This window comes from Elgaria multicarinata, chromosome 7 (assembly GCF_023053635.1).
Source record: "Elgaria multicarinata webbii isolate HBS135686 ecotype San Diego chromosome 7, rElgMul1.1.pri, whole genome shotgun sequence".
NCBI classification, from domain to species: Eukaryota; Metazoa; Chordata; class Lepidosauria; order Squamata; family Anguidae; genus Elgaria; species Elgaria multicarinata.
This window is the reverse complement of record NC_086177.1, coordinates 61848515-61860834: the sequence shown is the minus strand read 5'-3', so window position 1 is coordinate 61860834 and position 12320 is coordinate 61848515. Positions and strand designations below refer to the sequence as shown.

The 12320-nt window shown below is 38.6% G+C and overlaps 1 protein-coding gene across 1 annotated transcript; it reads right to left on the bottom strand.

Annotated features, from left to right (window-relative positions):
- Positions 1 to 1012: 1012 nt before the first annotated feature.
- Positions 1013 to 7843, bottom strand: TTR (transthyretin). The gene is made up of 4 exons (XM_063130676.1): positions 7572 to 7843; positions 6158 to 6297; positions 2692 to 2827; positions 1013 to 1291 (listed from the first exon to the last, which is right to left on the bottom strand). The coding sequence occupies exons 1-4, from the start codon at positions 7638 to 7640 to the stop codon at positions 1184 to 1186; spliced, it is 453 nt and encodes a 150-aa protein (XP_062986746.1). The 5' UTR covers positions 7641 to 7843; the 3' UTR covers positions 1013 to 1183.
- Positions 7844 to 12320: the final 4477 nt, after the last annotated feature.

Sequence of the window (12320 nt, the reverse complement as noted above, 5' to 3'; positions counted from 1 at the left end):
TTATTTTATTCTGCAAATTTTAAATAAGAGGGTTTAATCCTCAGAATTTTAAAAATATTGTCTTAGTTCTGGTTCAGTAACTAACGCTGCCTGGTATTAGAAACCTGCCCTTCATTACTCAAGGTACAGCCCAGCTAATCAGACATGAAGTTCCTCTGTATATACATACCTAACTATCTTCAAATGTCTACAGATTTTTGCAGATTTTTTGCAACTACTGTTGATAGATTGGTCATAGACCAAATGGAGATAATGACTTGTATCCTATGTTTGGATCTGCTCACAGGAGAGTTGAGGTCACAAAAGAGGTGTGTTTGTGAGCACAATTTTCCATTGAATCATGGAGCAAAAATATAGGGTCCAAGGAAATGTATGTAGCATTTTTAGCATTGGAAGAATTTCATTGTTCTACATTTAACAAGGGACAGGTCAAAGTAATATTCCAGGTCTTTAGGAAAGATTTTAAGGACATTCTCTTGCATAAATATAGCATGGAGGAGATCCCTGTAGGACAAGGGTGGGCAACTTCTGGCCCTCCTGATGTTTTGGCCTACAACTCCCAGCGGTCTCAGTCAGCAAAGCCAGTGGTGAAGGCTGCTGGGAGTTGTGGCCCTCCAGAGGTTTGGCCTACAACTCCCAGCACCCCTTAGCTTTGCTGGCTACATCTTCTGAGAGTTGCAGGCCAAAGATCTGGTGAGCCACATGTTGCCAACTTCCACTATACATATGGTGTCTATAGATTTTCCCTCTTTCTTCAGCAAGGCTCCCATTGTTCCAGTGTATTGCTTCTCTCTAGGCCCTCAGTACACCCTGTTTTTGATCTGTCACAGGAGATCCTGTGATCAATGGAATCTTAATGATTAGCATTGGGTATGTTGGCTTCTTAATGTTGAAAATGAGAGCAAACTTAGAGAAGGAGATATAATGGAGAAGGGGTATTGTGTGTTTCACATGTTTGTTTGAATAGAATTGACTTGTTTATAGCACATGCAAAAAGTGTTTAGAGAAAGTGTTTAGAGAAGAAATATTTATTGATGCATTTCAAACAGAGTTTAGCCAAGGTGTCAGTGCTAGATGCTACTATAGTAAACAAGCCACTGGTTATACAAATTAACTGCCTCCTTTAAAATAATTCTACACAAGTGGAACAGCAGAGAGAACCTTGTAGGAGTAGCATATGGTCTCATTCCTTTGGGTCACTGACAAGAGCTGTGGTTGAATAAGAATAGGGACTAAGAAGAGCAGCAATGGTATAATGACGATGACCAGAATCGTTAGCAGTAAAAACCACCTGTAAAAAGAAAACACAGTTTTGGAATGCAGTACTTTTTTTATTGTAAAACAAGAATTTTGATAGTTTTCTTACATTACAAATTGATCCACAATCAGTTGCCTTATAAATTACCCAATTAGTCCTATCTGTATGTGGAAGTCTATATTGTTGGACTGCCAAATTAATTTCAATAGAAGAAACAGATCTATTTATACACAAAAATAATATATAGATTGGTTCTTCATTACAATAAATAGAAATATTCTTGCAAGTGGGGGAAACATTGAGTTCACATCAGAATTTCTATCAGGAAAATAAATTGTTTGATAGAGAAACTATGTTTAGATTTCAGTTAACACAACTTTAAAATACAGGAAGACTATGGATTTATTTAAGTAAACTAAATTCAGTTGCAAAATTCCCATTGGCTTTTTAGTGCAGAAATATCGTTTTGAGGAATTAAGTCCTGTAGTGCTCTCCATTGTCATTGGTCAGTGAGAAACATACCTTGTTTTCACACTGTTAGTAAATCAAAGCAACTTTCCTTATTACACAACATAAAAACGTATTGGAAGGCTCCACATTATTTTTGAGAAGCATGCAGCAGTGTCCCACTATAACGTTTTTCTTTCTGTCTTAAGCTGTATGCAAAATGTAAGGGGTATTACAAATAACAGTGCTTGATAACCATCAAGCAGAATATAAAGTGAATGTGTGCCTCAGGGGATTTTCTAACATTTTGCACTTTGGAAAACAAAATTTCTTTGGCACAATCCATTCACTACCGTGGCCTGTTTTTCCTACATAGTCCAAGAACTGGCAAGTCTGAATAAATGTAGAAGTTAAACTTGAAAGCTTGTAATGACTAACCAACAGAAGCTGGCTTAGGGCACAATCATATACACATTTAGGCAGAAAAAAAGTCTTAAAATTCCCTGCGTTCACCAGCCAGTTATGCTAGCTGGGGAATGCAAGTTGTTGGATGCTTTTTTCCTGCCAAAAGTTGCATAGGATTGCATCCTTAATAAATAAAGTGCATTATTTCTTTCAAATTTACAACATGTCTTCACCTTTCATTTAGTGAAGACATTTTTGGTTACAAGAGGTAGTCCAGCTGAATGGGTATATTCAGATGCATAGATTCAGTGGTTCTGAATATGGTAAACGTCTAGTAGACTTAAGGGAAAATTAGTATGAGATTTATTTAGGAGATCAGACACTTTCCGAAATATAGCCAATGCTCACAACACATGCTGAGTGCTTCAGCTTGCACTCTTTTCCCTACATCAACACTTTTGCATAGCTGATAGCAAGCTGTTCCACAGTCATATCTGCTTCTTTGGGAACTAGTGATAAGGGATAAAAACGTCTTTTATTGGTTTATATAACACTATATACATCCATATCCAAATACTTACATCAGCATATTCATGAAAAGAGGAAACACCGAATGCCCTCCAGTATGTGCTGGTGTCAAACTCCACCTTGTACAGACCTTCTACAAATTGTTCATCTGTTGTAAGCTCATGGATTTCCCCAAATTCATTTGTTTTCCTATAACAGAAATATATAAAATTAGTAAGGATGATATCTTTTCTTAATACATGGTATTTACATTTATTCTGATACATCAGTTGAATCCAAAGTAAGGGCGTCTTCAGATGGGTCACTTTCTCCTGCAATTTACCACTTTTTCCTATTCCAGATTCTTTGAGATTTAAATGGGGCCTTTATACAGCCAGTTTTTCTTTTAATGCATAATGCTATAAGCCATTTACAAGGGTGGATGGAGCCTGACAGGATGTTTATTGGTTGTCCACCTCTCTGGTGTAGCCCCTCTCCTCTCTTGGCATGAAATGAAACACTTCCTCACAAGTTCAGAAGTCCACATCTTCAGAGGTCCGCCTCCCCCAACCCCACATGCAAATCAGTATTGTCCCTGTAAAAGTAACAGTAATACTTTTCTCATTTGAGTATACACTGGGAGAGGGAATTAAATGGAAATGTTTGCATGTGCTCACGGCCGTTGCAACCACCCTCACCCTCCTCATTGTCCATCTGCCCACACCTGCCCACACAAAGCAGGAAATAGCATGATGGGAGGATTACATGGGGAGATGATGGGGTTTCATCACATGACTGCAAGAAATACATTTCCCCTGAGCAAAATAACATGTGAAAAGTGGGGGAAGATATGAGAACACCTGCATGGTGACAGCATCATGTAAAGCCTGTGGGAACCAGTAACCAAACCATGATGATCACATGAAAAAAAAAGCCTGTCTAAACATGCCCAATGTCATGCTTAAGGGAGTCAAATTAAATTATGATTGAATCACATTGATTTCAATGGGCCTACTCTAGATTTGGATTCCATGTGTAGGGGTTTTTGATTCATACATGAAGCTCTGAAGTTTTTTCTCTCCCTGCATGCATTTCATTGCACATCCTTTCATGCAGTGCTGCCCGCTGTAGGAGTGAATGGTGAAACCAAAGCATGGAGGACTAGTCCTTTGTCCTTACTGGAGTGCTGATAAAGTGCTGGATCAGAGACATAGGGAAATGCTGATCTTTCATCATCATCATCATCAAAAATCTTAATCAACATGTTAATTAAGCAGCAATGCTTGGATTTAAGTTGATTTAGGCTGCAATCCATACCCTCGTACCTGGGAGTAAATTCCATTGCACTCAATGAGGATGCAAAGTTTGCCCTGAAATTAATTTATTTCAGAACTAGCTGCTTTCATTTAGGGAAGTAAACAGAATCACATTCCGCCTGCTCTTTTAAATCTTCTTAAGTTGTAACACTCAGGAGTAGGCAGGAGCTAGTTGCTGGTTTGAACAGCTGTCATTGAGGGGATCTACACTACTGCTTTTAAAGCGCTTTAAAGCACTTTGAAAACGTTTTGAAACCTGTATATGCAGTGTGTCCTGGGCCCCAACAGTTGTCAAAACTGTTATAAAGCGCTTTAAAGCAGTAGTGTAGATCCTGCCATTGGCCAGATATATGGCATTGAGCACAAGCTTCTGAACTTAGGTGAGGCCTCAGGATATGGGCAAGGTGTTTGGAGGAGAACTCCCTACCACATGCTTACTTGATTGTTCCCTTCTTGTTTTATTATATCTAACAGAAGGGGGTCCAGGAGGTAATAAATGCCTCTATGAGAGAGAGCCGAAGGATGCAATTGTAAGGCGACTCCTGAGGAATCCCTCCTTGGACCCTGAAATAACTATCGCCCAGATGGCAAATACCCCTTTCTTGGGCATGGTGCTTGAATGGATGGTTGCCATGTAACTCCAAGACAAAACTGATTATCTGAATCCATTTCACTCTAGTTTCAGTAAAGAATCTTTCTTGGAGGGCCTGAAAGGGAGAAGTTGGAAAATGTAACCCTACTAATTCTCAGGGATCTTATGTTGGCTTTTGGTACCATGAATTGTGGCACCCAGCTAGATAAGACTTGGGAGATGGGCTATTTGTTGAATTGAAAGTAATGTGACTCACCTAAGTTATGTAAAGGACTTGATAGAAAAGGGGATGTTGATAAATTAGGTAGTGCCTACCAATTGTTGTGCATTCATTTGTTGTGTTTTCAGGTGAATGGGCAAACGTTTAGTTATAGTGTTTTATGTTAGCAAAGGATTTTGAAAAGGTCATTATCTGATATGGGTGTTGTTCAGCGTTTAATATCAAACTGTTTAATGTTTCATATTTAAATTGCTGCTTGTCTAATTCGTAGTTATATACTTGTTTTACATGTAGCTCCTGAAGAAGGATAATTTCCAAAACGTGTTGAGCAGATTGAAGAACTCATTAAATAAAAAATAAAGAAAAAGATCGTTTTACAGCATCAGAGCTTGGCTTTCTTTATTCCTCAGTGCCTACCAAAAGCCTCATAGCTCATCAGGACAGGTGTTTTCCCGTATTGATGCATGCACAGTTTGAAGGTCTGTAATTAATATATATATATATATATATATATATATATATATATATATATTATACATGAATCCAGGGGTCTACCTTTCAATAAAGCTATTTTTCCCTTTCAGAAATGTGCAGAATATGTCTCATTTAAAGCTGCTTTAAGATATTTCTGGATTAAGCAATTCTGTGTGTCATTCTCAAACTAGCATTCAAAGCATTTTTTGCAGATTTGCTTCTAAAATAATGAAGACTGAGTTTTGTTTGAATTGGTGAAAAATGTGTATGGTATTGCTTACATAAGGGAAAGATGTGTATGTTAGGGAAAGAAAGGTGATGGAAAGATTTTAAACTGAGAGCAATAAAATACATGTAGCATCAATAACATTTATGGATAGGAAATGAGCTCTACACCCTCCCCTAACGTTTTCCTTCTGTGTCTAAAATTCCTTGACTATTTTACATATTTTCTGTAGATTACACTGAGTAAAATCTTTCTTATCTGAAGCTATAACTTACAATCAACTGTACTACCTACCCACCCACTGCAACTTGACACACCTCTGTATGTTCTGGAATGGATGTGGGCAATTTCTAGTCCTTCTTGGACCACATGCAGTTCCCAAGATTCTTAGGAGATGTCGAGTAGTAGAGATGTGTGACTATTTTTAATTTAATATTGCTAAGAAGTCAGTCTCTTGGCCACATACCAATAGATAAACAGCCCCATCACATTTTTACCATTTTCAACTTACTGATACACTGTCCCCACAGTGCTAAGGTGGAAAGTTGTCCCTAAATATCAATAATCTATGCAAGCCTTTACAAATAATAATGAGGCTTGAAAGTGAAGGTTTGTGGGTGGCAGGCTTGTGTTCAAGTTTGTACAATTTGAGAGACTGGGCTCAACATGTCCAACTTGCTCTTCAAGACACTTTGCATGCAGTGCAACTTACCCATTAGCAAACTCCTTCCAGGTTCCATCTTCAGCCTGTTTGGACACTCTTACGACTAGGTTGGTAGCTGCACTTCCGTGAACAGCATCAAGGACTTTCACCATAAGAGGACATTTGGAGTCAATGGAGCCGTGGGTTACCTTGATGATAAGGCAGAATAAAATATCTATCAATGTGTGTCTGTGGACCACAGCCTTCTTTATGGGCACAAAGGAGCATGTTGCAAATTAATCATCTGCCTGAATTCTTCCTAGATTTGTGAGGATGTGGGGTGTGGAATTTAGCTACCGCTTGGGATTAGTACAAGTGATAAAGATAGGCACAGTATGCAGCTCGGAAATTGCCTATTAAGGGTATTTAAAAGCAGTCACAAAAGAAAAAGATAGGTTAGTTCAAGCTTTGCTCTTAATAAATAGGTTTTTGTTGACTCATATTTCTCGCAAAACAACACCAGCTTCCCCCCTGCCTTCTCCACAGTTCCTCTCCTCTTCGTCCATTGATTTAAAGGCAGTCCCTCAATGGGGCTTGAGTTATCTATGAATATTCATTTGGCACAAACGATGTTCTAGATTTCGACAGAGTACTTTTGAGCATTGTGTTATAGATTTGCAATTATCTGGTTAATGATACACATTACAGAAAACCAAACTGCTCTTTTTAGGCAGAAGTAAAAAAATCATTTTCATTGTCCAAGTTAGAAGATGATCTGTAAACAATGAACAGATTCAGCACTGTGGTAGACTGCATTGATGTATCAGAGGCAAATAAGCTATTTTCCTAAGTGCTAACTTCTTCAAAACTTTTGAATAAAGTTATTACAAAAAAATAGGATTTAGGATTTAGGGGTAATGATTACACGTACACAGTGACACGTGCTTTAAATATGCATATATTAAACACCAGAGCTATTATAATTTAAAACGGAAAACAAACTTAAGCAATGTATCTACTTGCCCATCTGTAAAAGTCAGATTTCTCAGATTATAATTTTTCTGCATTATACACTAAAATTTATGGGCAAAATTTTGAAACAACTGATATCTGTTTGAGAGGTGAAACTCTCAGCATCCTTTTACGTACCAGATAGAACATGTTACACTGTGACAGGCATATGCCAATATTTCAAACTAAAACTTTGAATTTTCTCCCAACATGATTCATTACCAGTTGTTGGAAGTTTGATACATGTGATTTTCACAAATGGAACATGTCTGCTAGCGAGCCAAGCACTGGCAACAGGAAAGGAACCCTCACCTAGACGACCTTGGTTAACAATGCAGCCATCTGAAGAGGGGGGCGGGATGTTTACTATGGATCAGCATATCTGTCTATGGTACAGATTTTGTAATACATTTGTGGAAATATTGCACTTTCATCTCCTAATCAACCACTGTACCACTAATGCAGTACTTACCAGTGGTGCAGCTTCAGTGAGATACACCGTTGCAGCTAAGCAAATGAGAAGCAGAGAAGAGGAAGCCATTGTGTATGTGGTCGGTGAGCCTCTGCCAGCAGCTAAAGGCCTGTGGGGTTCAGGTTTTTATACTCCATCGCTCAACAAAACAGGCTACTTATCAGGTGCCCATATGACTCTAAACCTGCTGATTCTGATTATTTACTTAATAAGCCGTCCAGCTGTGCAGTTCTTCCATCCCTTGGCCTCTCACAGAAATCCATGGGATTATACTCTGTGGAAGGAAGGACTACACAAGTGCTGGGAGTAAGAGAATCAGTAACTCACACAAACATGAACCTTGCCTATTGGGATTAGGCTGTCAGGACATCATAAGTGGAAAAAGAAGATGTTAAGCAACTGTTGTTTGCTTCGATTTGACTGGCCGTGGAATGCCCACAATGTGTTTGCTGATATATATATATATATATATATATATATATATATATATATATATGAATATGAAGTGACATATATTGAAAGACAATCTTGTCTTGCTTGTGGGTAGCAACGAACAATTTGGAATCAGTCTTGCCTGTATTCTTCTATCCCTATTCTCTGATATGGGTACTTCAGGCATGGCAGATCCGGCTTTACTGCAGTGGACCATCAGGATTTTTGATTGACATTCTTTCAAAACATAAAAGCCCAGAGAGCTCTGGCTATTGGGTGGTATAGAAATGTAATAATAAATAAATAAATAACATTCTGGGACTTTCTTCAGGGCCCATCCATACCATGTGCTTGGGGGAAGGTTAATTTTGGCTGTTTTGTACCTTCCAATTCATAATTGGAAATAGTCTACATTACAGAAGCTGGGAGTTACCCCCGCAAAAGCAATTATCAACTGGGGGTTCGGTGTGGTACCACTGATTGTGATAGCTCAGGGGAATCTCCACCCAATGAGTAACTGACTCCCCCTTGCCATATAATTAGAAACTTTTAAGACTCCCCCTTGCTCCTGTGCCTTTTTAAAGCAAGTAATCATGGTTATTTCCCTGCCATAAAAACACAAGCTGTTGAATCTGTAGATCAGCCTTCCTCACCCTGTCCTCCAGATATATTGGACTACTGTTCCCAGCATCCCCAGACTGCTCTTTCTGACTGAGGAGGCATATCGTAATTATGTCACAGGCCTTCGTTCTACATCCTCCCATAATCTCCTGTACTGGAATCAGAGATAACCTACATGTATTTGTGGTTATAGCATTAGACAACCAACATTCTTTCCCTTGCAGAAGTGATGCAAGACTCTATAGAGAAAAAGGTATTATTTTACCCTTTCCCTTTCCTTTTCCTATCCCTCTCCAATGTCATGTAATAAAATCTGGTCACTCTAGTATAGCTCCTGCAGCTTTAACTGCTGTGATGAAGAGGGAATTTCACCAGGTTCTCCATATATACAAATGACACCTATTGAAATTCCCTTTTCTATGCAACTGTTAAAGATACAGGAGCCCTGTCCTCCTTTTCATATGGTCACCCTATGTATATATGTCTTAAGACTGATTCTTCAGTTCTTTTATTTTTAAAATACCTTTCTAAAAATCAGGTAATAGAACTCTCTTTCTCTCTCTCTTTTTGTAACACATATTCAGTTGGAAACATACTTCTGGCTGAATAATATATTGGACCTGACACAGAGGACGTTGATTGTACCTACATCCTGTTGAAAACAGTGGAACAAATTAGTTGTAATGAATTTAAACCCCATTGATCTCAACAGGAGCTAGATGAAATTAGCACAATCTGGATTGGGGCTTCCATGTATAGGTTTTATTTGCTGCTTTGGTGCTGATGCAAGAGTAAAAATAATCTTATCCGTCCATGTCCTCCACAAAAATGCTTTCTTTCCAGTTCTTAAATCTGGGTTTCCCCATATAGTCAATTTTGCATGAGAGAATGGATCAAACTGTAATTGATGTGATATTATACGCCATGTCTCTCTAGCAGCCAAAATTGTAAGAGGGGGGTTGCTTATTCTGATATGGCGAGAACTGAGTGCTATCCATTTGGGAAGAGATGCAAAGCTTCCAGAATTGACCATGATGGCAGTTCTGAGGGAGCAGAGGGAGACCAAAACTTAGTACAAGGCAACAGGTAAGCCCAATGATACAAAGCTAGGTCTGTCCCAAACATCTGGAGATCTACTTTATGTCCAATCCTGCCTTAGATGATCACCAATGAAGTATCAGTTCATGGTCCTTTGGTGGCATTCATTATTTAAGGCAACACATGATTTAAAGGTGGTTAGAATTGGTGCACTTAATGACTGTGGTGGAAATAGTGGTGTGCTGGGAGTCAGATGAGAGCTAAGGATTAGTGTGTGGGGAGTCACAGAGGACAGGAGGCATGTTCATGGAAATATAGGCTAATCCACAAATATTCAAACACCTAGTGGATTATCTGGATTCCAAAGCATTTGAAGTCCACCCGCTGCTAGTTAGAATACCAATTTCTAATAACAGCACCTCCCTGGGAGTCAGTATTGTTCTTGAAATGAATTCTTTTGGGTTTAACATCAAAGTTGTTTTCCAGTTGCTATGCACTTCTCTTACTCATCTCCAAGTGCAACATATATAATCCTGTCAGCTACTTTCTTGCTGCATTTAGTTTCTGAAGTTGATATTTTGTTTGAGTAATTTCTAGATGCACGATAGTACGGCTCCAGTAATAAACAGGGATTGGGTCTCTCATCACATACATGTGGAACAGATTATATGACATTATGAATATATATATACAGAAATATATCCTGAAAGATATCGATCTATTCACAAATATATCCTAAAAGTTGTATAAGGTGTATCTACTAAGAAGGCAATTTGTATGTTGATGAGTATCTATGACCAATTTTGAATCTGACATATACATCAGAAAATATTTCCTTTCATTACGACTGCAGTCATACATATTTACCTGGGAGCAAGGTTCACTGAACGTAGTGAAACTTACTTTTCAATAGACCTATATGTGATTGGATTGTAAGAAACTCTTTTTGGAACTGAAGCAATCATCACCTTTTGTTCCATTATTACACATAAATAGTGGTTTAAAAAACCAATTTAACTCGACCTCAAGGCAAAAAACGAAGAAGGTAACAATCCAACATCCAGTTATCGAGAGTTAGTTCCATTGAAACCAGTTGGACGTACTTCTAAGTAGACATACATAGGTTTGCACTGTAATGTAAGTAGACTCGGCTGAGCATAATATTGACTCATGAGTAAATCTTATGCAAATTTAATCAGAAGTCATTCCCATTGTGTCCAATGGGAAGTGTGTTTAGTAAGCAGGTTTAGGATTGCAGCCAAAGTGTGTTTAGGATCAGAATGAAGGAAAGCAAATTGAAATGCACCATCTCCAATATGTTCTGTTCATATTTATACAATATGAAAGTATATGATGAGTCTATTTATTTAATTTATTTATTGCATTTGTATACCGCCCCATAGCCAAAGCTCTCTGGGCAGTTCACATAAGATAAAAACACTGAAAAACAATATCCAAAAAAAATAATATTTATAAATCAATGTTGTAGTAGTAACAATAGCTGTTGCTCTCTCCCTGGGACTGTGGATACAGCAGGCAATGCATTTAAGTAAATGAATACTTGAGCAGAACTCCAGCTCAGAAAAAAGACCTTCAGAATGTGTTTTGCCTCTGAGATGTTCAAATCTATAGATTTTACACTCTCATACTCTCATGCAAAGAAAAGGAACAATTTCACTTCGAAGGTCACTGGTGGCAAATGATCATTGATTGTTTTTGAGATGTTACACTGCTTTTCCTCCTGTTGCCTATCTAGTCCCAATAATTCTATTAAGCCAAACATACTTTAATAATTATTCAGGCTGCTAGCTCACTCTGTCTAGACAAATGACCTGGAAATGTAAATCAATTTGCTATGTCAGTCGAATTATCTCAGCCCTCATCTTAGATCCCTGTATTTCTGTTACCTGCATACCTTATTGTTAAAATCCTACTGGCTTGATTTGTTTAGAATGGGCAATAAGGACTGTGTTCTATATATAGGTCTTTTTTGATGGCACAAAGAGTACTGCAAAATCCGACTAATAGGCTTAGGCTGCAATTCTATCTCCACATATTTGGGAGTCAGCTCCATTGGATTCAATGTGCAGGGTGGGTGGCCTTAGGGGTGTAATTAGATTGTAAGCCTATGCGGCAGGGTCTTGCGATTTACTGTTTTACTCTGTACAGCACCATGTACATTGATGGTGCTATATAAATAAATAAATAAATAAATAAATAAATAAATAAATAATAAGGGGCGGGTGAGCTGGGCTATTGTGCTACTGTGAAATAGTGCAACTGCGAAATAGTGCAAAATGAAGCCTGGTGTCCAAAAAGCACACTACTGCCAATGGTGGGGCTGGGGGAGGAATGGGGGGAAACAAAGGGAGAACCTCATCCCTTGGCCAGGTCACAGACAAGCCCCTAAGCATATCCAGTATGCAGAAATTAATTCGGGGGCATGGGGCACACTGCAGCTGATCTATTCAGGAGACACGTTTAAGGGGAAAAGTACTTTCCAAAAATGCACCTTTGCAGAACTTGGGCTGTTAGCAGAACTTAGGCTGCAGGTCACTGAAGCTGGAGCTAAAGGGTTAATGTGTACCTGAACAAGGTGGGAGGGGATTGCTGGGATGTTTGTTTTTCCCTTTCCTGTCTCCTCCCCTCTACTTCCTT

Coding starts and splice junctions, on each gene's coding strand:
- TTR (XM_063130676.1), bottom strand. CDS start 7,640: ATGGCTTCCTCTTCTCTGCTTCTCATTTGCTTAGCTGCAACGGTGTAT. Junction 6,298..7,571: donor TCACTGAAGCTGCACCACTG/GTAAGTACTGCA, acceptor CTTATCATCAAG/GTAACCCACGGCTCCATTGA. Junction 2,828..6,157: donor TGGAAGGAGTTTGCTAATGG/GTAAGTTGCACT, acceptor TTTCTGTTATAG/GAAAACAAATGAATTTGGGG.